The sequence below is a fragment of the Pseudopipra pipra genome, chromosome 6 (genome assembly GCF_036250125.1).
Source record: "Pseudopipra pipra isolate bDixPip1 chromosome 6, bDixPip1.hap1, whole genome shotgun sequence".
Lineage (NCBI taxonomy): Eukaryota > Metazoa > Chordata > Aves > Passeriformes > Pipridae > Pseudopipra > Pseudopipra pipra.
In genome coordinates this window covers 44,640,355-44,668,022 of record NC_087554.1, presented here as the reverse complement: position 1 = coordinate 44,668,022, position 27,668 = coordinate 44,640,355, and the positions used below count along the sequence as shown (strand labels likewise).

Here is a 27,668-nt window from a genome sequence, read left to right as displayed (position 1 = left end):
TTTTTAATGCAAATGTTAAGGTCATTAACATTTCTCAGCTGGCAAGGTACAATTTTCTAGGATGCTCTTTGGTGACTTCCTTCTCCCTCAGCTCTCCAGAATCTGCTAATGGATGTAAATGTACACATCTGCGCTCACGTTTGTACTGATGATGCACATGTTCATTTTGCATAATTTTCCTTTCAGCTGGAGCCTTGAAATTGTACTGGGGTTAGAAGTTAATGCCTTCATAAAGATATTTCCATATGCAAATTGCTCTCTGAAATCTTTAAAGGCAGAAATAAGATTAATATTAATATACTAGTTATATTATTAGGCTTGTAATACTAATACAGCTTAACAGCTTAGAAACAATTTGATTCATAGACATTGTATTCTGTATTAGTCAGGACTAATAAAGTTAATAGGGGGATATTTGCTGATCCGTGAAATTCATCAGGGTGGGTCCAACAAAAGAACTGAGGTGCCTGTTAATTTGTATTAGAAGTGGGTGCACAAAATCACCAGTTACAAACAAATAGTGCTGTATTTAAGCACGCCCGTTGAATGACCCCGGAGCAGAAGGATTTGTTTGCATTATATTTTTTTTATTTGCACATTGATATTTTTCTGCCCGTCTCCTGGAGGAGACGGCAAAGTCCGTTGACGTTGAATCGTATTTAAAACGGGGCCCTGAGAACAACCGCGGGGATCGATTGCGGGAACACCCGCCCGTGCCGGCGCTCGGCCGCCACCTGTGTGAGGGCCGGGCCGGGGGGCGGGGGCGGCTCCAGGGGGGGCGGCCCGGCCAATGCGTCGCCGCGGCCCCGGGGAGCGTCCAATGGCGGCGGCCGCGCTGCCCCGCGGGGCGGGCCGGGCCGGGCCGGGGCTGCGCCGCCGCCGCCGCCGAGCGCGCTGTGGGAGCACCGCGCCTGCCGGTAGGTGCGCGGGGATCGGGGGAGCTGCGAGCCCGGGGCCGCCCGTCCGGCCCCGCGGGGAGGGGGAGACGCGCCTTGTGCGGTGCCTTCTGACAGCAGGGGCAGGGGCAGGGGCAGTGCGGCTCGGGGCTGGCGGGCAGCGCCGGCGGAGGGGCCAGCGGGGGAGGTCAGAAACGGGAGCCGATGAGACCTAAGCGAAGGCAGGTGCCCGCCTCCGCTGGCGGAGCTGGGGCCGCTGCTGCCTCCCCCTCGGTCCCACGGTCGCGGAGCGGGGCCGCCCTCGGCTGTGCACCCGAAGGGAACCGTGGATCTCCAAGGCACCCCAGCCCCTTCCCCGGCCGGGGCTCGTGGCGCCGCTTCCAGCCGCGACCGTCGGGACCGAGTTTCAACCTGTTCCCCTCGGTCCTCACACCGTCCCTCCCTCAGGGCAGGTCACCGCGCAGGCTGTCGGTGCCGCGCAGCCTTGCAGCCCCCGGCGAGGGCTCCTCTCGGTGGTGGGCGGCTGTGCCGGTGCGAGCGGGTCGCTGCTCCTCGGCCGCGGGAGGGTTAACGATCATTAGTGCAGCCTGGGGAAGCTGCTTGTATCCACCTACCCCTCAGCTGCTCTGTGTAATTACTCATGTTTTGGATTTTTCTTTGCTTGGGTCTACTAAATTGTACTAAATTGTGCTGCTATTGAAATGTTTTTTCTGCGGTTAAGATATTGCAAGGCAGAGAAAAATCGCTCGCTCATTTTTCTGCTGTCACGTTTGAATCCACTATGTAAATGAGCCGCTGAAAAAGCTCAAATTACTTATTTCCACGCAAAGTGAGTTTTTGTGTTGATGTGGGACCAGACAGCCCCTCCCCTGCACTTTTGTGTAATTCATGTGTTAAATATTTTTTCTCTACTGCAGCTCCACTTTTTTTCTGTTGGTTTTTGTTAATTGTTTTGTTGATTAATTGGCTGTAATCAGAATCAACTTCTCTGATTTTTTTTTTCCCCGTGGCTTACTCCTTTCTGAGACTTCAGTTTGTCAAAGAGAAAAAAGTTAAAAAATGCCCTACTACTTAACTCGATGAGGCAATGCTTTGCAGCTCATGTCTTCTCATACTCTAGTTGTGCCTTTTGCTGGGAAATATCCTTAGGATAACTTCATAGTATTGGTTTTAGGGCACTTTTAGAATTGTCAAGGCAAAAAAATTGGCAAGCATTGGCATTTTTTTACTTGTGAATTGGCAATGAATCATTCTTGTCTTCTGTGAAACGTGCATTTTGCAAACTCACTAGTCTGGGCAAGTAAATTTCAAACTACAGGTTGCTTGCAAAATGTTCGTGTTTGCCAATTCTGGCATGTGACTGATTTCGTTTTCTCTTTTCTCTGCCAAGATGCCAGAAACATACTTTGTGTTACACAGACAAACGAGATCTGGACTTTGCCTTAACATCATCCAGATAAACAGGTTTATGTTAATCAAGTTTGTGTTATGGCAAAAAAGCTTGAAGAGCAGTTTCCCCCATCTCTGTGAGATGTATTATGCAGGATTATTCAACACATCTGACTTTCCTAAATACTTAGTTTCCTAATGGCTAGATTCTCTCTTCTCCAAGAATTTTCAGATTTGATTGATTATAACATAAAGCAGTGTTTGCTATGAAATTACATTTAATTTGCTATATCGTGCTTTTGTCAGGTAAATCTTTGACCTTTTCTCTATACCCTTAAAAGCTTTTCATTATAATCCTGTAAAGCTCTCAAGTACAAAGCAAGTAGCAGTAACTCCCTAGCAGATCTAACATACCGTTTTCTTCAGATATAGGAATATAGCTGGCAAATTTAGTGATCTCTGCTCTTTTACAGTTGTGGCTTTTAAATTATTTTTAAAATATCAGTGCCATCAGGAGCATAACCATTAAACTTTCCAGTAAAAGAAAGGGGTCAGATTTTTTTTCTCTCACATGTAGCACTGTACATCAGTTCTGATTAGCTGTACTCTCTTATGATGTGTATCCTTAATTATCATTAAGAACTTAAGAGCATACCTTTGTCTCTAACTGCAGATCTTTCCCTTAACTCAAGTTCCTTGAATCCATCACTACATCAGTGGCATAATTAATACTTGGTGTGGTGTGGTTGGTTTAGATTACAGTCCAAGGGACACAAGGTAAAAAGATAACAGCTACATCTTAGTAGTGGCCAACCCCCCATCTGGAGTCCTTGTTTGTGCTCCTTGCCAGCTATCTTGTTAAGAACTAGCAGCTGGTACCATTCCCTGCTTGAGAAACTCAGACTGTGTGGGGGTTAAAACCATATTTTGAGTGGGCTAAATACATCATGTTTGTAGAGTTCTTCATTTTCAGCTCTCTCAAGTCTGGCATCAGCAAATGAAGATGAGAAATGGTATCTATATGTGTTATAAACCTCTCAAGATGTTTTGCTGTGCAGGGTTTCTGTTGCCGCTATTGTAAAAGCGGTGACTTTTCCAGTCAGTGAGATGGTTTCCAAGGTGGCATCAGTGATAAGTCATGGATTCCCCTGCTCTGACACTTGGCTCGTGGTAGTAGCCTTTTTTCTTGCAGCTTTTAACCCAGGTATTGCACTGAGGCTTTTTGCAAAACACCTGTTGGGATCTTTACCAATAAACTAATAAGATCGGTTTTGAGTTGTTGAAAAGTCCTATTAAAGGCCGTCTTTGCAAATGTTAGCCTTCTCTTTGAAAGCTGGAAAACTAAAAAAGAGCATGAGGAAATGAGCTATAGAACTATAAGGATTCATGGGGTGGTGCATAATCTAACATAATCTTGGCTGTCCAAAAGTTGGGTTTATCTAAGATAGTCACTTAAGGTCAATCTGCAGTCAGCTAGGAAAGGAGAACCTTTAGCAGGCAATTCTTGGGCAATTTGTCTGAACTGTTAGTTGTATTACCAAAAAAAAAAAAAAAATTGATGAAATACTCAATGGCAAAGCCAAATTATTTTGTCCTCAGATTTCTTAATACATTTTCTTTGGAGTCTAACATGCTGCATGTTTTCTTAAAGGACTGTGAGTTCTGCTAATGGAAGTAATAACTTCACAAATGGTTAACCTCAAGGAAGGAATGCCTGTCTTTGTATGTGTTGGGTATGAGCATGTGTTGTCTTCGGGACTATGGCTGTAATTACGACCACATGAACTTGAGTCCTAGGAAACTAGAAGCCTTACAGCTCACCTCATACATCTGGAAACTTTAGGGATTAAATCTTTGCTCCTAGTAGGTGGTGAAAGTTTTGCCAGCGCCTTAAACAGGGCCAGAAATCCATCTAAAGGTGTCAGTATGGGTAAGATTGCTTCCCAGATAGGGATTATGTGTCCCCTATTGACTTCTGTGATCAATTTTCGCTGTCTTTTAAGTGTGCAGATAAGGCAAACAGTGTGGAATGTAGCTTTTTTTTTTTCCAAAGCTTAAAGGGGGGTAAAATTTCAGAGATTAAGATTGAAAAAATACAGTCCTATGGAAATACCAGGGGACACGCATCAGGGTTCCAAGATGCTCTTCCTTTCTGAAAAAACTTTGGATGTAAATACATGAATGCATTACTTAGAGCAGGAATGCACTTTTAAAATTAATATCTTGATAACCTGCATTTACTGCACTTCAGTTTGCATCTCAGAGCCTATAAACTGATTTTGTTTGGGATAAAACTGAGTCAGAAGGACTTGAGGAGCTCGTTTAATGTACTCCAAGTGCTAATGCAAATTCAGTCTACAGGATTTGGAGATAATTGGAAATAAAAGCCACAAAAAAGTAGTGTGAAAGCTGTGCCCTTAATGCCAAGTATTTCACTCTACTACTCTGCTCCTACTGGTAAGGTTTTACTCTGTTTATTAGTGTAAACTTAGGATATAGCCTGTTGACCAGCTTGTCAATCAATTTTATGTAATATAATTCTTAGTATATATGGACAGAAAAAAAAATACAAGGGAAAGAATAAACATCATAGCATAGTGATGAAAAAGTTAAGAGAAGACATCAATGCCAGGACCATGTGTCCATTAGGTAACGATAGAAACAGTCTTTTATTTAATAAAAAATACTCTCAAAGGAAGGAGGTTACTGAAGTGTATAGGTTTCTTATACATCAGTTCTATAGAGACAGTTTCTGAAAGGGAACAATAAAATTACAGAGCTTTTGGCCCTCATCCATCCCAAAAATCCTTCAATAGATACTTTTTTGACAGGACATGTTTCCTTAAATGTTGACAGTATTTTCTCAGCAGTGATATGTTAAGGTCTATCAGTCCCCTGCAGTGAAATGTCTAGAAATATGTGTAAGATTTTCTTGAAGCTTATACCCTTAGATGTGAAAAAGACTTGCAAGTCTAAGCTAGTTGCCACAGTCTTATTAGGGGGGATTCACCTCATTCGAAAATAGATCAGGGGAAGGATCCTCTGGAGGTGCTGTGTTCCTTCTGTTGACTATAAACAGAGCATCAGGTGACTCTCTCAGATGTCTAACTGGGTGTCTGGAGTTAAGTGAGGCGTGATTCATCTTGCTTTACTGAGGTAACTGAACTAAATGTCTCTGCACAATTATTCGGCTTGAAACAGAGGACAGAACTGACTGGTATGCTTCAGCATCCTACAAAGGTGTTCTAGTAGTACAAAACTGTCCTATTTATATTAAAAGAACAGGCAGTGTGCTCCAGAGCTGAGATTCAAAGTGGAGCTCCTGGTCCAAGGGCAGCAGACCTGGCTGGTGAGCTAGACAATAAGGATGTCTTTTTGCTGAGCTGTGTTTCTTGATTAATTATGCTCTTTCAGGCCAAGTTTTAGTTGACATTTAAAGACATGAGTATTTATAGAAACTAATTCTCTCTGTGGGCTCTTGGGTTTGCCAGCTGAGAAATGAAATGAAAGAATTATCTTTTAATTTACTCTTGAAAATGAGGGTGGGTATATGATAGAGTAATTTTGCTATCTGAATCAGGGGCCTCTTGTGAACAGAAGGTACCATTTGCAGAACTTCATGGTGGTTTTGTGGTTGTGTGGGTGATGGAAATGCATGGGAAAAAACTCTACTGAGCGTTTTTGAAGAGAAAAAGTAGCTGCATAACTGAAACTAGAGCTGGTCAAGCTCCACAGCACAAGGCCAGTTTATTTTCTAATAAACAGTTTCAGTGGAATAGCTGTTAGGGAAGAATTTGGCCTATGAAGTTTAATGATTAGTTGGTGTTTAATTGCTAGCTGCTCCTGAGGACAGAAACCTGCCAACAGAAATGCTCCTTTCTCTCTGATCCTTGCTGTGTTGTTTCCAGTTCACCACAGTTCAAATATTTGCCTGGATAAAAATTATATCCTATATATAAAAATTATACATGGTAGAAACATCAGGTGCATGTTCCTAAATTATAAGGTTTAGCATGAGGAATAAGGTCTAGGCTGATAGGTGCATAGATTTTTTGGGGGGTATTCACTGCCAGAATCTCAAATGTCACTGAAGGGGGTAAAACTGAGGTAGAATAGATTGGGCAGATCTGGGCTTTCCTCTCCTAAATAACACATCTCTGACCTCTGCAATTGAATTGCCCAAGTTTCTCTGAATGAAGGCAGCTGTGTTAGTTTACCACACTACATGTGGACTCAGAGTTTGGCACCAACATTCATTTTTTCCCTGAAAAAATTGCAAAGTCTCCCTGTATTCAATCCAGGCTATTGATGTGACTGTGCTTGGAGCTAAGGCCGGTTGAGGGTGGCCACAGACTTTTGGGAGCTGCAGCTCCAAACAGCTGCATTAGCTCTTCAGTGACACTGAAACAGGCATTAGCTTTCAAGTGGTAATTCCTTCTTTTCAGGAAGTTTGTCTTGGAAAATACTGAAGTTCTTCTAATTCTGCTAATTTTTGGTAGTTTGTAACATACTTTTGTTTGTGTCTGTGTGAATTACGCTGGTGTCAAATTTACAACGCTGACACAGTGAGTCTTGGTACCAGAGAGTCCCAATCCCTTTGTGGGCCTTTGTCTTTATGAAAGAGGGAACTAAATACCTCAGATATTTAAAAATCTGCTTGTCTGCATGCCACTTCCAAAGTTTGTCCATTGGGGATGGCAGACTTTGCAAAAGGTTACCTGGATTCAGCTTCCCCAGAGCTGACAAGAGAGCTGTGAGACTGCATTAGCACTGCCATGAACTGGTATTCCCACATGCCGTAATGCTGTGCTACTGAGACTTATTGTGGGTTGAGGAGCAGAGTAACCATGGTTACTTACAGCTGGGTGGGGAGATGGGGTGACTCCACTGCATTACTTCCATTCACTGAGTGATTTAGCCATTGTCCCGCTCTGTGGGAGCTGGTTCATATGAATTTTAATGTATAATACTACACATTTTTTAACACCCTGAATGCTTTGTAACTGGGCGTTTGTGTCAGACTAAAATATGAGCATCTCATGGAAGCCATGCAATAATGTTGGTATTAATTATTTTATGCCCTTGAGCATGAGATGCAACTGGTCCTTCTTCCTGCTGGTAATATCAGACTTGCAGTGGCTCCCCTTTTAGCTTCCTCAGCAAAATACCCAGTGTAATAAAATATGAGTGATTTGCTGCCTCCATATGCAACAGAGGGCCGCCTCTCACCACATACCTCTGCATCACTCGCATGATCTCATCTAGATAAATGGCAAAGCATCTTGGAATTTCTTTTCTGGAATGTACATGGTTGCCTACTGTCTCACAGGCACTGGCATAGGGGTAGTACCATAGAGTACCACTTATTAGTGTCTGTTAGTAAAAATGAACCAACCCAAAACCTCAAAAAAATCAAAATCGAGCAACAAAAAATGAAGCGTTTTCTCATACCCTCTGTTCCACATCATGGTAGTGTATCATGCATTCTTATGTTTTGATAATTAAACAAATACAATTAGACACAAATGACACAAATGCATTAGACAATACCATTGCAAACGTACTATTTTATACTGTGTATGAATTTGACTTGTCATGAAGTTTGTTTCTCCTTCAGATATATTTTTGGTAATATTATATAAAATACTGGGTACCTTTAAATTCACTCTTTGCACAAGCTTTTTTTTTTTTCTACAGTTGTTTTTCATTCTCTCGAAACAGCAGTAGCCATGCTAAAGGAACAGCACCATCAAGTCTAATGGACCTATATTTAGGGTGTCTAAAATAGAGAGTGACAACAAATGTGATATTTGTGGGTTGCCCTGAAGGGCTACAGTGTCCTGGCATCACACTAAGTTGCGTAATTTCAGTTGACTCTTCAGACACTGGAAATGAGGAAAGACCAGTTGGATCATCAAAAGAATTTTCTGCCAGAGGAAGCTTGTTCCCTGTGATACCTCTTCCAGAGTACTGTTTTTTATCTGGCATTTAATAATCAATCAGGTCTTCCTTAAAGTGGAAGACAACTTCTTGTTTTAATGTTGCCTTTATCTGTAACAATCAAAAAGGATCTCATTTATGATGAAAATCCCTTTTTAAACTCTCCTCATTGGAAGGGTTCTGCTGATACAGATTAGAAGTTATAAAATATGTTATATAGAAGTACAGTTATATAGATATTATTTATATATAAATAGGTGTTAGCTATATGGAAATACACAGAAGGCTTGAACAGAAGATGACTTCCTTGCTCAGTGTTCATAATCTCCCTTTCCAGCCAAAATTCAGCACAAGCAAACTCTGTTTTCATTCAGGGCTGCATCACTTCCTCAATAGTCCTTGTCTTCTTGATGCTTTCACAGTTGAATTCTGTGTTTTTCTCTTGCTCTGAATCTGTTCTCCTGTTCTGTGCATACTCACAGCTCAGCTAGATCAATGGTCGTCCTCTCTGTAGGCATACAGCCTACAGTGAACATCTCTGTCTGCAAGATTCAGTTTGTCGCTTGTCTTGAATATGGCTAGTGTTTGAGGGCTTGGCTTCTTGTTTGCTTGCTTGCTTGCTTTCCCCAGCTTTCTTTCATTCTTTCCCTAGCTTTCTTAGTAAAATCAGAGTTTAACCGATACTGATTGATGGCAAATAATTATACCCGCCGTTTTCAGTGAAGATGTTTTCACCCAGCTTCTAGCATTAACTTAGTTGTAATTCAGAAAATAAAGCCCTGATTTCGTTTGTGCAATTGAAACCTGAGGCACAGGAAGAATTCTGCGGGCTCTCCTTTTACTAAATGGAAGCAGGATCAGTTTTTGGGTTGTACAGTGAATACTTGAAAAGCAGTAATTTGTTGCAATGCATATAGGCAGTGATGGAATGCCATTATGTGTCAGAACAGGATGGCACTTTGTACAACTCACAATGTGTGTTTGCTAGAAGACTGTTTACCATCCAGCACAATATTCCAGTAAACTTATGATCACTTACTCGCTTCCCTGTTTCTTTTGTCATTAGTCCCACTTTAGGAGAAGGACAGGTAGATAGGATTTTTTGGTCTGTGTTCACTTCTTGATGGCTGTCTTCAGTGATGTCAGGCTGCAATGACATAGTTGGTTCAAGGGTGATTAATTGTAGAACATTATGCTTTTTGCATAAGTGAGATAACTTAAAAAGCACACTTTGATAATCATCACAATGGCAAGTAAAGTACAGTAGCTTTTGGAGGGTTTGGTAAATGGAATACATCTGGCTAGCTTGTCTGTGCACAATTTAAACAAGAATATATGAAAGCATTAATATCAAGATGTGCAAACCAGGTTGCTCAGTGGGAATTTTCTTTGAAAAACATGTTCCTTGTATGATGCACTTTTTCAGGTTTGAAAGAAGAAATCAGTTTTTAAACCCAGTTCCCTCCACATACTTTGAATTGGAACGGTAGTTGTTGTAGCACTGTGTTGTGTAATAGTTGTGACTGCTGCAAATTCACTGTCCTGAAGCATAGAAAAGTCTGTGACACATATAATGGGCAGATGTGGAAGTCTGGGATCAGGGTGCTGCTTTGGAGTTCTGCCCTGTGAAGGCCTTGAGAAAACAAGGAAGAGTGGTAAGGACCATGTACCTGCCCTCTTCTGAGGGAATGTTAGCAACCTCTCCTCCCTTACTGCATTTACACTTTTTGTTGCCTACTGTTACTACCAACGGAATTTTGTTGAACAAAGTAAAATCTGATCTGAATTAGTCTAGCCTTTGGGAAGAAACCCCTTAAATTAGTGGGTTTTCTCCTTTTTGTACGATACTGACTGAGGAAAAAAAAATCCCAGATTTTAGAGATGAAAATGTTCTGCTAAACAAGTTGGCACACTGGCTCTTCCCTGTGATCTTATCCCAGTCTACTTTTAACACATTATTGCTCTATATGGTAACAGAAGCATTTGACAGATTTTTACCTCAGATTCTAGTTTGAGTTGAAAGGCTGGCAGTTTGGGAAGTTATCCTTCAAGTTTCCATGCAATTACATGACTGGAGGCTTCAATTACACTTTGAATGCATCATGTACCCACAGGGAGCTGTATTGAAAGTCCTGAAATGTAGAACAGCTTTTCCAACATTTCAACTGGAATTCTTCCTTGTTTTCTGCCTGCTATATGCTACTTCTAATTGTAAAAAAAAAATAAAAATAAAAATAAATCCTATTCTTTTTGTATTGCTGCTCTTCTACAGTGTCTTTTTATATTTCTCAAGTTTTTAGGAGTACAAGTAATAGAGAAAGAGGTTTTACAGTTTTCTACCAGTATCAGGTTTTGAATCTCTGTCTCTCCTTATGAGCCATCCAAAACTCATGAAATATTTCTAAGGCATGGCCTTGGCAGAAGGAGAAACATTATTGCCTCCTGAACTGCCTAAATATGCTGGTATTGCCTGCAGGAGAGCATCTGAAGTGCTTTTTCCAGTGGAAAACAGAGGAGCTTCTGTGGCAGATAAATTTTGGTGTAGAGAAAACAGCAGCTGTTGACCTTTCAGCTATTAGTCTTGACGCAGATATTCCTGAGGGAGATGCTTATGACTTTCTTAGCAGTGCATCTCCTACAGACTCTCTTCTCTTACTATCACTGAAATGTGAGCTTCCAGCAAAGCTGGGATGTGTGTCTGTGGGTTATGGTTTTATGTGTGGTGGTTGTATTCTTGTGGCCTGCAGAAAATAAGGGCATTGTAGGTCACCTTGGATTTAACACTGCTTCTGCCACTGACTTGCAGTGCAGATTTAGGCAGATCCTTTCATATCTATTGGAATAATTGAGTATGGTCATTAATTAGTGTGTCTGCCCTGGGTCCTGTGCTCAGGGAGGCCCCCAGTCTACTTTTCTGTCATTCAATGTGCCAGATGGCTCTAGTCATCTTCAGTACCACACTCTGTCTCACTCCATCTCTGTCTAAAATGGCCAAGAGACAGTAGTAATGACCTACCTTGTATGGCACAAAGTGGATTTGCCCAGGCTGTGTGGACAGAGTACTGTCAAGGCTCTTGTCACCATTGACTTAGATGTAATCCATAATGGGCAAAGCTATCCTTTCCTCCAGAAAGGCTGCAGGAGTTTCACAAGGCATATCCATTTAGCTCCCTTTGAGCCCTGGTTCTTCATTTTATATTGAAAGTTTTCATGTAAGCGTTACATGCACCAGGTAGCGACTGAGATTCTTAAGCTACATCTGAAGTCATGGAGCTTATGCAATAACATGTATGAATCAGAGTAAGTAAAACTAGTGTAAGATCTAAAACTGAGTTTTACCAGAGATTTTCTCAGGGCAATTTATAAGCTGAGGGAGCTGTATTCATGGAGAAAATATTGCTAATATTAGGAATACAATAATCAACCAAATATGACTTTATTTCTGTCATCATCTAGGTTATTCATAAGGTAATCTTACTTCAGGCATTTAGGCAGAGGCTGGTACAGTGGTTTATTTCAGTAAAAAAAATAGCCAAATCCAGTTCCTTTACTTCATTGGGTTTCTCAAGTTTAGTTGTTTGGTTTTTTTCTTGTTGTTTATCTCTGAGTTTTGTTTATGCTGTGGCACCTTTAAGTACTTGAGACTTTCTTTTGAAGCTTAAGAACTTAGTTCCAATTTGGAGTTTGTTTGTTATTCAGATCACGATGTGCTGAGGGTCAGTGCTTGTTGCAGGCCAAGTTGAGAGGAAGAGCCATGAGCTCTCTCTCACTTGGAAATTTGCCCAATGCAGCAATCATTCCTCAGTTCATGCTACCAGAATTGTTTTGTCTATACAGGTTTGCCAAACATGTGGTCAAGATAAAATTACTTATTTTTCCTTGAGGCTTTCCTGGTGGTAGTGAAGCTTGATTGTTATAACAAAAGCCATGGTCAGAGTCTTTCCTTTTTTAATGTCCCTTTGGCATTAGTTTCCTTTTCTGCTATGTGGAATTTGACAACTTGTCTAGTTGTTTTCCCTTTCATGGTCTCCTACAACAACAAATTACAGTAACCAGTTAATGTTTCAGTTCCTGGAACTGTAAGGGAAAATATGAGCAAGAAAAACAGTATCACTGTATGGATTACAGGATTTTTTTCAGTGGTGCTGCCGTTTTAGGCAATATATTTAGGGAGTCTATACATTTAGCACAAGCTTGCTATTGATACTACATTTGGAAAAAAAAACCAAACAAATCAACAAGTGGATTTAATCATCAATTTTTTTATTATTATTTTTTTCTCCTTCTGTTTTTCCATGTAACTGTAACCTAGTATCTCTGAATGGTGGTTAGAAAGCCTACTGCAGTGTGCATCATATGGGTGAAACTTGGAGCAATTGGAAAAATGATCCTTAGTAGTTAAAATTATTAACTGTGGTAAGCTGTTTCTTTTAAGTAGAGTTGAAATCTGCTGAGAAACAATGTTTGAGTTTGCTGTCCAAACACATGAGGAATTAAATACTTTAAATGGTATGTTTACAAAACCACCATTCAATTACAAATATTTCTAAATTCCATTACAAATACTTCTGATACTTCTACACTTCAGTAGTGCCACGAACCATTACTGCTGTTGGTGTTTGTACTCAGGTAGTGTGTAAAGGTGCCACCTAAAGTGAGGGCTCATTGTACAAGGTGCTGCATGTAAGACTTCTGGCACAGGATAATTATGTCTTTCTCAAATAGATGTTTTTGACTTAAAAAGTTAAAAAGAGAAGATTCTGTCACTAGAGTCATCATCATGACCAGTCTTCGCGAATGAAGATTTGGGAAAGGTCATTACCCTTCGAGCCTGCACAGTGGATTTTTTAGGTGAGACACAGTGTGCACTGAACTGAGCCCACCCTTTAATCCTGAGGTTCATCTGCCGGGGCCAAGCGAGCTCGGACGGTGGCAACGAGGTCCTCAGGACGTAGGTTTGTTTAGAGTGACCTTCTCTTAGATGGATGGCCTTACAGGGCTGACAAGCTCCATCTGCCCAGAGGAGTCGCTAGAGTAGAGTTGTACAAAAGGGCAAATAGGTAATCATGTCACAAGAAGGAATGGCAATAAACTGAATTTACATAGTTTTGAAATGAGTTATCGAAGCAGTTTTGCCATTTTAGAATGAACCTTCATCAGTTTTAAAAAGGGGTTATGTAATGTGGTTGATCAAAAGACTAGAAGGACTAGAGAGGCAAGTTTTGTTCCAGCTCTATGATCTCTACCCTTTGGAGAACTGGAAATAACTGTCATCTACTTGTCACTCAGATTTCCATGTACCATTGTGAAACTGTAATATGAAAAAGGGACACCTGAAGCAGAAATTTCAGCCACTTAGAGAATTTTTTTGCCTCATGGTCAAATCACTGCATTGGAATTGATGGTAAGAATCATTGCGGTCAGGAGGTATAACATCTGCTTTACCTTGTATTTACTGTATAATAGTAGCAGACTTCTGATTTGCAATTTTTTTGCCAAAAACCTGATGAATTAGTTTACTCTTTTTTTTTTAACCAGTTCAGCACCAAAAGCTTAATGCACATAATAACACAAATGTGGAAGTAACAGTCTCATACAAATCCCATTCATGTAGAGAGAGATAATGCTGGCCTGGCCTGGTAATATCTTGTTCTGGGAGATGTGTTTCCATCTGCTTTTTTTTGGGCTGTGCAGAATAAACTTTTGCTTTAACTGTAGCTCACTTGGAGTTTAAAGGATTTATTTGTTCTGTTAGTCCTTGTAGGCTTCAAAATTCATGTCTCCACAAATAAAATTCATTTCTCTTACAAACATCTCATAGATCTTTGAGAAATCTGAAAGACAGGAAGAAACACTCCAAAATTCACTTGGAGAGTATGCGCTGCAGTGTTTAAATAATGGGTGCTGATTGCTTTGCTACAGAGAGGATTCAGGTTTATCTACAGTGTCAAATGGTTCCTCTGGAGACATGGACTTTTGTAGTAGTTCTGCAAACTGCAGCATCATTGTGTTAACTGAAAGCACAGTGACAGTGGTATTGTGCCAGCTGAGGCTCCTTGGTTCACTGTGGGGTTGGCTTAAGTCTTTCTCTAAAGGAGGATTTTGGAGAGTGAAGAGGTGTGAAAAATAATTTGTGGACGAAGTTGTATTTTTTCCACATAGTCTGCACAGGAGTTATCTGTACATGATTCATAATTCTGTACAGCCATTGAGTTTAAGGGGTGGGATTGGGGTTTCTTTTGTGAATGTTGAGAGAATGCAAAATTGTATTTTTTTCATATTTTTTTTAATCCTAACACAGCATCCTCAAAATGCCTCTATTCTGAATATCTTTGAAGCTATTAGCTACTCAGACTGCCTTTCCTTTCTTTCAGGTGGCTTGTCTAAAGGGTGCAACAACCCTGATGAGTCAACACAACCTCTTTTATTTACCAACGTTAGAAGTCTGTAGAAAATTCCAGTCATGGCAAAGTTGTATAGCCTGCAATGCACGGTATTCTCGTGCTTTTCTGGGCTCATAGTGCTCACTATCCATTTTAAAATGCTAATTTTGCTGTCTGGTATTGAGTGGACTTTAAGAACTACCCTTGTCACAGGACGGTAGGGTACTAGAGGAAATCCATCTTAAAATAGTGGCATAATTCTCCTACGTACATGCACAGCTGAAACAGACCATTTTCTTGCCTTCTTTCATAGCTTTTTTCCCCTTGAAAAAAAAAGAGTTCTACTGCAGTCTCTGTGCATCAAGGACAAGATGAACTGTTTCCTTTTTTCATTTCCTGCCACTTCATTCTTCTTTCAGGACTTTTCCAGGAGAAAGGAGAGGTCAGTATCCAGTTGTCTGGGAAAAGAAGATTTAGTTACAGATATTTAAACAAACCCCAAAACAAACAGTTTAGTTGGTCACACAAGGAAAACGAGATGCCGAGGTCATCCTCTCCTTCCCTCATATGATGTCCAAGTAACCCTAAACATCTGATTATTTTTTTCTCTTAACTCGCCTCTATGTTTAGCTCTGTAGTTTTTATTAACAGCACTCAAAATGGATATTGTGCGTGGCAGGCAAATGTACCTGCCCACAATGCTTGAGGACAGGTGTCCTGCCCATAGGAGTGGAGGAAACAGGATTGGGGCTCAAGTGCCACTGTTCCTGCCACAGAGCGGAATTGGTTGTGTAACAAGGGAAAAATATGCAGGGTGGCTGGTCAGGGGGCCACAGGAAAGTCTATCGTGAGGGGATCAGTCTTATGGCAAATTGCACTTAACCATCAAGATTGTTTCTAGGAATCCTTTTTGGGGGTTGCAGGAAACTACATTTTGTGTTCAATTCTGCTTGAAAAGATTCATCTTCAGACAATGAACATGGATTGATGAATTCTTTCTAGGTGTCAGGCAGGTTTGTGACTTCCAAACTTTTGAAGTTTTCAGCTCATTCTTGACTGCTGACCTGCCTTCAGCAGACAAATGACTGTGACCCTGAGGAAAATAATCGTATTGGAAGCCATTTAATGATCTACTTCCTTCAGAAAATGCTTAAAGATTGAATGCATTTAAATATCAGTCTGCTTTTTGGACCTAAATGTAATTGATGTAGGGTAAAGAGAAGTGTCAGTGAAGTATCTGTTCTTGTACACTAACACTAAGTTTCACCCTGAAAAACCCTTTAGTTAGGAGAAAGACAGCAGGACAAGAGATGCTGCTTTAAGGCTCTTTAAAAAAGCCGAGGCTGAGTTTCCGTATTTTCAAGTACTTGAATACCATGGCAACAAGAGCTTCAATGCTTTGAGTTAATTGGGGACAGAATTCGAATACTTTCCTAGGAGCTGTCCTCTGAGAGTTTTGAAGTGGTTTGCAAATCTGAGGTGGTCATGGGTGCTTGTCAGAGAGAATTTCTTTCCCTGGACCTGACTCTCCCAATTACTAGCCAACAACCAGAGCTCTTTGCAATGTTCCCTTCCATCTTGCAGATTCCCACATCTGTGTGGGATACATACCATTGCAGGGCATACTAAATTAAGTTGCCACATCTGTGAAAACATTTGCTGGGCTACAGCAAAATCATACTTAACTCCAGACAAGAACTAAGATTTTTTTTTTTAAATTAAAATGTGAAGTTCCAGTCAAGCAGCAGAGTTGAAAGTGCAGCTAGCTGAGAGGGCATCTTTCTATACCAAGACCATGATAACAGTCATTGGCAACTCATCCTGATTCCAGAGCCAGCTACATACATGTTACTGATAATGAAACATGAAGCTTATTTCTTCCTCTTGAGAGGGATCAGATATTTTAAGTACCAAGATGAGTAAGGACATGTTGACATGTTGACATCTTGAAGTGGGGATTAAGTTACATCATAATCAAAACCTGCTAAACCTGGGAGAATCTCCTCATTACTGCTCTTGCTGGGTTTATGAGAGGCATGGCTCTTTGAGAAAGGAATAAAGCATTGGTTTCAGTGATGGGCTGCTTTAACATGAGGATGTTTGAAGACTCTCAGATGCTTTAAATCAAGGAGTTGCTCAAGTGTAGCCCTCCTCTAGCCACACAGGTGACATTCTTGTCTCAAATGTGGTAGTACTTTGACAGTACTGTGCCTGTGGTACATGCATTAGTTTAGCATTCTATATTATTAAAAATGGTGACACTAGTTTCTCCCATTTAATTTTCTAGAAGAGGTAATTTACTTCTTTCTTATCTTAACAGCACTTGAAAAGAAAGTGCAAAGGAGGTGTTTCTCTCCATTGGCTCATCTTCACTGTACCTCTCCCATTCTGCTTCCTCCTGCTTATAATCCCCAAGTGAAGATGAGGAGCCTGCTGCGAATATGACGTCTGTGACTAGTGTCATTGCCTCCCACCAGTCTGAGTGGGTGTCCTTCAATGATGAGCTGATCCTCCCTGTTAGCCCACGAGGTAAGCTGTCTGATTTTCTTTGAAACCGGTGAGACTTTGTTTGAATTGGACCAACTACTATCATATATCTAACGTCGTAGAGCTTGGCTTCTGAGTGGAAGCAGTATGTGCAGAGGTTGAATTATCTCCTGCTACCCCTATGTAATAGGAGAATTTGGGTCAAAAAGGTAAATTACTCTCCTAATGTGATCTCATGTAGATCTATTCAAATCTATTCAAAATTCAAGGCAGCAACTAACTGACCATGGAGGAAATATCACCCATTATAATCAAGTGCAAAACTATGTGCAGTGTTAATCTAAAAACTACATTAGGTAAAGGAGAACTTTCTACAGCTAATGGCAAATTTTTGATATTTCAATAAAAAATGGTGAAGTAATAGTGAGTCCTGCCAATCTTTCTGTGTCATCTCTATTTTAGGTAGCACTGAGGAGCCTCTGGAGAAATGTTTTAATTCCTCAGACACCTCCCCAGAAGAGAACCAAAATGCAGATGGAGAATTTAAAGACCTTTTCTGCACACAGTTGGAAGAGGCAGCTGACCAAACCAAGGTGGATTCTGCTGTGCTTGGTAACTGTGTGTGTCCTAGCACTGATCTGTCATCATCCATCAGTGCTTGGGTTCAGTTTGAAGACGCCTCATGGACTAGTGCTTCATCAACCCACCCACAAACAGGTGAGGCAAAAGCAAAGAAAAGGTCTGTTCCAGTAATACAATAAGAGCTTACAGAATTTTTCCTTGCTCTTTGGTTTCTCAAAGGTTGACCTTGGACTAGTTTGTACTGTATTTTAACACAACTAATGTCATCAGTTTCAAAAAGGGCTGTCATACTATCGCTCGGGGTTGCACTAGCAATATTTTCTTTTTATAAAGAAAATGAAAGCCATCTGTGGTTCACTCCACCTATATCTTGACTAAGTTTTGGAAACTGCCAAAGTGCATTAATGGGGAAATAGCATGAAGGTGTTTTCAGTAGTGACATTTCATATGTAGAGGTATGAACAGCCATCTAAAAGGTCTGATCCGTGTTTGTCTCTGTAATCTGGAACTGAAAAAAGGGTGATCGTTGTCCTCTGTGGTCGCAGTCTTTACCTGCTCATAGTCCCCATAAGGTTTTTGCCAGTTGAGACCAACAGTGTTCCAGTGCCCATCAGTACTTTCTGCTGTCTTTTGATGCTATGATTTAGCAGTTGGAGAACTACAAAGACAACAGAAGTTTACCCTAATTCCATTACTGCATGCACTTTTCTTCAAATGTGACAGTTTTTTCTGACATACTTTAAACATGCATGCAAAGCCTCTGGTTTGCCTCATCAGCTTATGCTAACTGATGTGGCTATATGAGCTTCTAATTTTTATGTATGAACAGAATTCTTCCGTGTAGGAGGTTATGGAGTAATTGCCCAAGAAAACATTACTTTACTTTTGCATGTTTAAACTGAGATTATCTCTTAATATTTCCACTTTGTGACCGCTAGTTATTGAAGTAGTTTAAAGAGTTATAGCTTTACTCTGCTCACTGAGTCCATCAAATACTCCCTGTGACATGAATAATACTTCTGTTAGAAAACTTGGATTGTCAGCTTTGGGTTGGATTTTGGGTAAACCCCATCTGGTTTTCCATCTGTTCTTTTGATGGGTGCTACAGTCTAGTCCATTTGAGACAGAGGTTGGACCTTTGTGCAGGAGAAGTGTGTGAATCTTCTGGCAAAACTAAGTTTCCCTGACCTTTTTATCTTTATATTTATTTAATGGTTCTTATTCTTAGATGTAAATATTTACTCATCCTAGTGATGTGGAGAGAAGGAAGAGCATTTACACCAGGAGTGTAAATCTGTAAAACTGAGGTGCTCTACCTCTCTCTGTAGTTTCATGGTTAAGTGAGACTTATGCTTATTCCTACAGGCACATACTTTTTCAAATGAGGCTGTTGGTTGCTCTGACACGATATCTCCTTACCAATGCTCTTATGTCTTTCTTAACTGAAAAACTCATAAATGCACCTTCTTCTTAAATGAAAAAACCAAAATCTTTACTCAACATAAATAAAGCTAGTCATAAGAAGGAGACTTCCATAAAGCTAATTTTATGATGTATTACTTGATTTCCCATTCTTAAAGGGATGTGGCCTAGTCTTAAGATATGTGCTTAGCAAAAGCACTACCTCTTGGTTTGTGTTTTTAGTCACAGGGGATACTAGGCTTTAGTCAGAGGTCTAGGATATCCAGATGAGGAAATTAGAAAAGACTTTCCAAAAGCAGTGCAGTTTTGAAGAAGACACTAATTTGTACCCTTGTAGAAGCTTGTCGTATGTGATCTGTGTCACCAAGGGAGGATATTTACACACTAACTTTCAGCATCTGGCTGAGTTTCATGGAGGAGGGTGATTCCCCTAGCAGTCAGATCAGGATGTGCTCCATGTAATTCTTGCATGGCTATTATTCTTTGATCTATATAGGAACCCTAAAGAGGTTTCCTAAGGATATTTTAAAATCCTTGTTTATGAGCTGGTCCTACTCCTATTCTGTATTTATAAATGGCCAGAGCAGTGTAGCTGACAGCCTCTAAAGGGAAGGTCGTGGGACAGAAGAGACGACAGCTCTTTGTTTCTGGCCCTCTACTCTGAGGGACATTTGACAGCAAGAGGTAGGATAAACTTCAGCCTAGTTGTTCTCAATTAATCTGCAGATCACGTCTTTTTTCTATGGGCGGCAGCAAAGCTGGAGACTTTGTGTTACAACCTTGCTATGCTAACACACTCAGTGGAAAGCCTGTGGTGACAGCAGTTATTCATTTCCAGTAGCAAACAGGCTGCATAAGAACAATAGCAGATACCCACACTGGGGGGGAGAAGAGTATAAGGCCAAGTCTGAACAGAAGGAGCGGTGTGAGAAGGATGGAGATATTTAAAATCTGTTTCCTGTGCAGGCAGCTGTGAAGAGCAATGTCCTGAAGGCTCAGCACCCCTGGTACCGTTCCTGTCAGGGCTCCAGCACTGTCAGGAAATCGTCTGTCTGTCTGTCTGCACTCAAGCAACTGCTCAGCTGACTCGATAATTACCCAGGCTGATGGCCAGGCTGCCTGGAAACACATTTTGAAAAGGGCTTGCAAAGGGGGATTTCCAGAGTGCTGTGAGAGCAAAGAGGATATGTCCTAGGAGAGAGAGATTTTGTCTGACTTTAGGGCTACAGTATTTTTGCATTGGTTACCCCAAAAGCAAATACTTGTCCAGAAGTGCTCACAGTCTAAAAAAAAAAAGGCAATATAAAGACAACTGGAATGAAGTTGTTATCCTATGGGAACTGTGTTTAAAAGAAACTCGAGGCTAATGCTGGACCCTTGTTGTCCTGGGAAAAGTGAAGACATTATTGGAGTAGGAGGAATTGGGAACTGATAGCAAGAAACAGGGCTGAACAAACAGGCAAAGAATTTGGAAGATGAGAAGAAAGGTCAAAACCCGAGGTGTAGAAAGGAAAAACACCCATAGTGAGCCTCACAGTAAAAATTATCTTTATTTAGGATGTTCTTGTAAATTTTCATTCTACCAGGTTCAGGCTAAGCAAAATGTTTGTTTCAAAATATTTCTACATTTTGGATTTATGCATAGTTAACTCACAGCTGCCAAATCATGTATATTTTTCCCCAAGAAGCAAAAGCTGTTGAGCGAGGCCACAGAAATATTTAGTCACAGAAATTATGTGTTGTGGTGCCCTCTTCCCTGTTCTCCTTTTGCTGGGAAGAGAAGAAATTTATGTTATTGTCAGGCTAGTCAAACTTGTCAAACTGATACTGCAAAAGTGAAAAATGAGATTTTTAGAGTCACATGAATGTTCCTATCACAAATGTTACATAATCTGTAAATGATCACAGCCAGTGGGTGACATAACATTTGCATTTGTTACACAGTGGGCCTCCAGCTCATAATCTCATATTCTATAGGTGTTATCTGCACTCTTCAATTCAAGGAGGTATTCAGCAAAGCACCAAAATTAGAATAAGGCAAGATCTGTTACATTATCAATCCTACACACACACACACACAGAGCCACCCTCACTTCTTCCCAAGAGCTTTGTCTGGTTTTAAATGGCTCAAGTAACTTGGACTCCTACCATGTCTCTTGAGAGGCTGTCCAACAGTAAGGCAAATCTCAGCTTAACTATTTTGGGCTGTTCTGTCTGAAAATAGGCAATACATGCAACACAAGATCAGCAGCTGGAAACTAGACCAACAGTGATGGTGTCCTAAAATCAGAAAAATCTGAGGTCCTATATGATAGGAAGGGAAATGATGCTGACAAGGTTTATTGTAATACAGTGTAGGGATCAAGGAACGGGTCCTCAAAGTTTTAAGATAAACCTGCATATTAAAGGCCAATCAACTGTATTAAGAACAAAAATGTCAAGAAAAGTAAAATGCATGTGGAAGGAAAGATTTTTCAGTTTGGGAAACAACATGTTGGTTTTCAGTATCCAACGTGTGCTACAGAATTTGCATTTTAGGAATAGTTCTGGCAGTGGTCTTTCAACATAAAGAGATTTCTGAGAAATTCTTGCTGCAGAGAGGCTGGAACTCTCCATTTATTGGCACTAGAGACCAAATTCAAAATTTCTGCAAAAAAACCCCTACTTCATTTAGAATTTGGCTGCAGCATGTCCAAGGAATCTGAAGAGGGACCTTAAACATGTGTAGATGCTGACTTTCTCTTGCCATGCCTTTTGAGACTGATAGATGGTCTTTTGCCTCAGCATAGGGGAAAATGCACTTTTACTAGTTCCAAGGGTTAGTGTTGGGGAACCTAGAACAGTCACAGTTGGAAATTGACTGTAATAAGGTTTCAAAGAACATCTGTTGCAGAAAAAAAGCTGTCTATGGTTATGGTTTTCCAATGACAAGACTTTCTTTAGAAAAAAACCCAAACAATTCCATTATTCCAAAATAGAATTTGCTCCTGTATAGAAGTATTTGGCAACACTAGTCCAGTTGGTTCCCCTCTTAGACAAAAATTCATTTTGGAAAGCACAAAACTAGTTGGCAGTATATGAGTTATTTTATCATATGTGTTTCTAAATTAGCTTATGTTTGTTCATGTTGCTGACTTTAAACAAAAAAAAGAAATACTGCAAATCCAAGATCTTTTTTTTATAAAATAATTCCACAGTTTCTAGAACTCAAGATATAAAGCACACTGAGGAAAAAAAACTTGGCTCTTGTTAGTTATTCACATACGGAGCTCAGCTTTTCAGCTTGTCCAAATAAACTGCTCTGTCAAAGCAATTTCAGGTGAAGCTTTAAGCATGGCTTTTCAGGTGCCTCATGCCATGTTTAACAAAAGGACTGAGAGAGGGACTGACAGTTTATAATCATACACTCATCATCCTTTCTCTACAGGCACCAAGCACAGCACAGTGTGCAGTTACTGGAGGGAGAAGTGTGGGGTTTTGGTCATGTCTCTAACACAACAACTGTCACCCTCTGCAATAAGGAGACAGCTCTAACTTTCAGCTCCACATCTTTAGGGATGACTATTCAGAAGCTGCTCAGTACAAAGGCTCATAGCTGTAAACATATAAATTTATCAGTGCCTGCTTACTTAGGCTAAGAGTGCAGATATGTAAAATAAACTAACACATCTCAAAAAGCAAGCAAGGGAGCACTGCTTGGATATTCCCTCTATGCACACAGCAATGTTTCGATAACAAAGAGGTGTCCCATCACATCACTTGGATGGAGCAGAGAGATATGAATCCTATTTAACATTAATTTACCATTTTCTTCCAAAGTATCAAGTGACGTTGTGGGCAAAGAGTATACAATACAAAGAATATACAATACAAATTCATAGCAGTGGATGTGTAAGCTTCGGTTCTGAACTCTGGATGATGATTAGGCAGGACAACTGTTTGACATGCAAGTCTGGCAAATGAGTAGAACAGGACTTTTGGTCTACACTGAGCAGAAATGTTATGCAGTATATTCAGACTGGGACACTCCACATGTTCAGGAACAAAAGCCATTCCAGTGCACATCAGTAGGTCAATTTCAGTTTATTTTTATACTCCTCCTCCCACGTGGAGAATTCCTGAGATGATGACTGCATTTGAGTGGGTGTCACAGATAGGTAAGGCTTAATTAAATATAATAAAACCACTTCAAAAAAATCTGTGGTACTATAAAAACTCCACTGCGTTGCACAACACACACATTCAGATCTTGTCAGCAGTGCTAGAAACTTGAAATCTTGTTCTGAAAAGTCACAGCTTCTCCAATACTAGAACAATAGGAAAGCATACATTTGCCAGCAGTATGGGATCTAAGGCAGACGGCTGAGTAGTGCTAGAAAGTCAAAGTACCAGGCCCTAGTTAAATTGTTGTGTGTTTGTTATAAAATAATTTTGTTGCTGTGGATGTTGGAATTTATATTTACAGTACCTCAGTAGGGTCTGATCTAGCATGTCTTTGGAATAATCATGATCTTCTGGAAGATCACTCTGTATGTCTCTAACTGATACCTGTTTTCTGCAACCAGTGTCTGCATCAAAAGTACCCAGCTGGACCTCCCCCTCTTCCAACTCTTCTGAGAGGCAAGCCCATGCCTCAGAGAGCAGCTGGACAACCAACTCAGAGGACACCAGCAGCCCAAGCATTGCTCCCTCCTACACAGATCTGCAGTCAATTAATACTGAGGACTTGACCAGTGGTAGAACATCTGCAGCAGATTCAGCTGGTAAGAGGGAAGCGTTCAAGCTTCCATCTCTATCTTTTTAATGCTACTCAAACTCACTGCTCAGAATTGAGCCACGGAGAATGGATCCAAAGCAGAACAAACTCAAGGATTAGGCTAACGCTTTTTTCTACTCCACTTTCCAAAAAATCACACTTGGATTTTACACACCACTGATACGTGCAGGCTTCTGAAGTAAGAGCCAAATGCAACTATGTACCTGTTGGTGGACTTGGAGCATTTCTGGTTTTCACATATCACATCAGCTTAACCTGATCTAGGAGCTAGTTTTCAGTATATTGTGGGGGAAGCTGGATGCCTTTCCTGAACTTCCATGCAGAAATTTTCTTAACTTGACGGTGTATTCAGGTGAGGCAGGTCCAGCTCTTCATGCCTCTCGCTGTTTCAGTGAGTGCCAAGACACAGATCGTTTACTGGATGCATTCTTTGTACTGTGCTTTGCACTGTTACTGTACAGTAATGCAGAGAGGGTGTAGGAGATGGCAGAGGGTGGTTCAGTAGCAGATTTCAACCATTTAAGGGTCCTATATCTGACCATGTAGGGCTACATTCAGATGGGAAAATGTGCTACATGGCATTGTAGCTCATTGCTCCTCAGCTGTACTCTAGGTAATCTCTGAAGCAGGAGAAATAAAGCAGAGTGGTGCCACTCATGTCATGCAGAATTGGGATGATGGGAACTCCTGAATGACAAAGTTGACTTTCACAGCACATAAAAAAAGCTGACATGTCAGGACATAAAAATGAAAAAAAAAAAATACATAGCTCTAGGAGGAAGCACCTGCAGTATGTTGGAAGCTGTTCAACCCAAGTTGAGGAAGGTTAGTAGCTCCCAGTTTGGTGATGAAAATTGATTCTTTGGTGTCACCATAGCTCAGGCATGTGAGATATTTTCTCTCAGGTGGTGAATGTAACAATATATGTGAAATAAGATATGTTTTGGGAGAATGGATTCCTAAGCCTAGCTGAGGTCATATGTCCCTTTCATAAGAAACATATACATACATCACCTACAAGGAGTATTATTTAATGGTTCAGTGAAGCTAGGTTGGACATCAAGGCAGGTTTATAAACAGCAGCATAGTAGGTACTGACTTAGTGCTTAAGACAAAGGATTTGTGGAGAAGTAGTAATAACTTTGGATAAGTAGAGACATTTCTTTCTTCAAATAATAGTTACCAACAATCTGTCTGACTATTTTTATTTTAGAATACTCTGCTCGTCTGTACCTCTGAGTTTGGAAACCATTGGTAGAAAGGTAGAATAGGCAAACTGGCATGGTGTGCCAACATGAGCATCAGTTCTGTTCTGATGAACTCATGTCTATTAGGATGAAGTGTAGTACTTTTCATCTGCAGTATGTGCTGGCTATTGCTGTTCAGTTGATTTGGTATAGGTTGCCAAAGGATCGCTGTTGTCACTGGGGCTGTCTCCATCTGAGCAAGGGGAATGAAGGATTCCCAGTCCATATATAACTTTGCATCATATAGAAAAGTCAAAGGCAAAAGTGCAGCTGTATATGCCTAGCATGTGTATGGAATTATGTCCTATGTATGGCCAAAAGTGAAGTTGATACTTTAGTAAAAGCTTTGCGTGCAACCTTCTTACTGTTTCTTTCTCAGTCAGTCACAAATTGACATATTTATTACCAAGATAGATACAAAAACTCATTCCAGTCACCTATAAATTTTTAAAACTAAAAAAGTAGGTAATATTGGCAAGGCTCTGTAATTAGTTAAAACATAAGGTACACTACCTTAGTGGTACTCCAACTTGAAGTATGAAATATATTGAGTCTTCCTACCACCAGATGTGGAGTTTACAAAAGGCAGCATGAACAAAGTGCATCTGTTTGTCCTGTTCCTGGGATGCCTCAGAGCCCACCTCTGAGGCAGCTGCTGGCATCAGGAAGGTTTATGGAGGTGAGGGGGCTGAGAACCTAGTGGCCATGGAACTGTTGTACAGTTGTGGCTGCTTTTCTGCTGTTCACTCTACCCTCATCCCACCCTCACAGTGCATAAGTGGACAAAAAAATGAATGACCACTTTCTTCTCTCCTTCTCCACCTCTCTCCAGAAATTCAGTTCTTCAAACCTGACTTGATTCAAGCATTTGATTTTTATTTCTCTTCTCAAAGGAGTGGCTGCCTCAATCTGTAGTAGAGTTTGAAGGCTTCATCGAGGCAATGAAGTGGCATGTATTTTTAACATGAAGGAAAAGAGAGGAATCCTCATGCTCTATTTCATGATGAAGTCACATTGGCTGCTAGCCAGTGTGTTGACTCCAAGCTGTCAAGCTTGATGAAGAGAAAAAAAATTCAGACTAATTTCACTGCTGAAAAACCCTATGAAAATAAGTAATCAATGTTTGATCTACTTAGTGATGGTGAAGAAGCAGGTCTATAAAGTAGCTTGGGTCTAATACTCTTTCAAGCAAGAAAAACTTGGTGATGAGAAAAGCATGAAAACTTCTGCTAAGCAGTCAGATGCTGAGTTAAAATAACTGTTTTAGCCATGATGAATTTTTATTGCCTGAACAGCATAAAAAAGAATCCAAGATACTCTGTTCCATAATTTCACCACTTGTCTTGAATCTGTCCTGCATGCAAAATGCTTAAACGTCAACTGCCTGTGAGAGTTCAGGGCACAGGGGTTTGTGTGGGAGCAGATGAGAGCCTGAGGTAGGTCTAACTGCAGGCACATGCAGGGACAGTTCACAGCAATGAGAATGCACGTCTTGGTGTCCAGGGCTGGTAGGCTCCAAGGAGGTAAAATTGGCTGGGAATTAACTTTCTCACAACTGGCATAAGATTTGAGTGCAAAACAGTCTAATGGGTTTGAGCTTTATCTAGTGCATGTGTTTATGCAAGATATGGCCTAGGAAGATATCTAAGATGAGAGAGTCCCAAATGATCCCAAACTGAAAGTTTACCCTTGCAGGGGACTGCAGAAAGCCTCGCAACTGATGGAGTTGGGATAAGCACAATGTCCTGTAAAGGCAGCAGAGTTCATAGCGGTGAAAGTAAATGTTGCATGAGCAGAGCTGAAAAACATTTGGTTTTCTATCAAAGTGCAGCTAGAAGATGCTACACTTTATTGCCTATGCTAGTTTGAACTCTGGCACCAAGAAGCCTTTGATATTATCCTCATCTTTGACACACGAGGGGCTATTCAGCCTGCAGCAGCTAGCCAATAAATGTGGGCAGGTTTACATGGTTATAACAGCAAGCACTTTGCAACATCTAGGGTTTCACAGTGCGTGAAGCTGTATTGGTGCTGGTGAAGTGGCCCCTTGCCTCAGCTTCTTACATGCCTCGCCATGTCGCTCAGCTTAGATCAATAACCATGAAAGGAAGGAGGAACTTTTGGCCTTTGTGCTGTGCTCTGCAAGATAAGTAACACAGGACATCTCTGTTACTGATACAATACAAGTATTTGTTCATTCTGTTGCAGATGCCTTTCTCAGCTTTCTAAAAAGGCCAAATATCTACGAGTCAGAGGAGCAAGGGGGAGGTCTTCTTGTAACTGTGATTATAGATCTGGAAGCACTGAAATCTGCTCTGAGGTTGTGCAGAAATACCTCACAACTTGATCTGGATTTCTGCATTTCACCATTCTTCTCTAAAATAATTTTGTTTACATAAATTAAAAGTAAATATTGACTTGTATATAAAATAAAAATAATTATATATGGTCAATATGTATATAATAAAAAGATATATATATATACGTGTAGCTCGTAAACAGTATAATCTATTATAAATTTAATAGAATATATGATAGAGTCTAT

At 40.6% G+C, this 27,668-nt stretch overlaps 1 protein-coding gene across 3 annotated transcripts in view; it reads left to right on the top strand.

Moving 5' to 3' along the window:
* Window positions 1–831: 831 nt before the first annotated feature.
* STON2 (stonin 2) overlaps window positions 832–27,668 on the top strand; it is a 74,609-nt gene continuing 47,772 nt past the window's right edge. The window contains exons 1-4 of one of the 3 annotated variants that reach the window (XR_010431446.1): window positions 832–917; window positions 16,929–17,137; window positions 17,558–17,812; window positions 23,665–23,862. Coding sequence is in view for 2 of the 3 variants with exons in the window: in XM_064658901.1 (XP_064514971.1) it covers window positions 17,050–17,137; window positions 17,558–17,812; window positions 23,665–23,862 (541 nt within the window). In the remaining variant the exon portion in view is untranslated. Of the gene's footprint in view, window positions 918–14,917; window positions 15,051–16,928; window positions 17,138–17,557; window positions 17,813–23,664; window positions 23,863–27,668 lie in introns of those variants that run through there. The other 2 variants (XM_064658901.1, XM_064658902.1) reach the window with 2 other exon arrangements.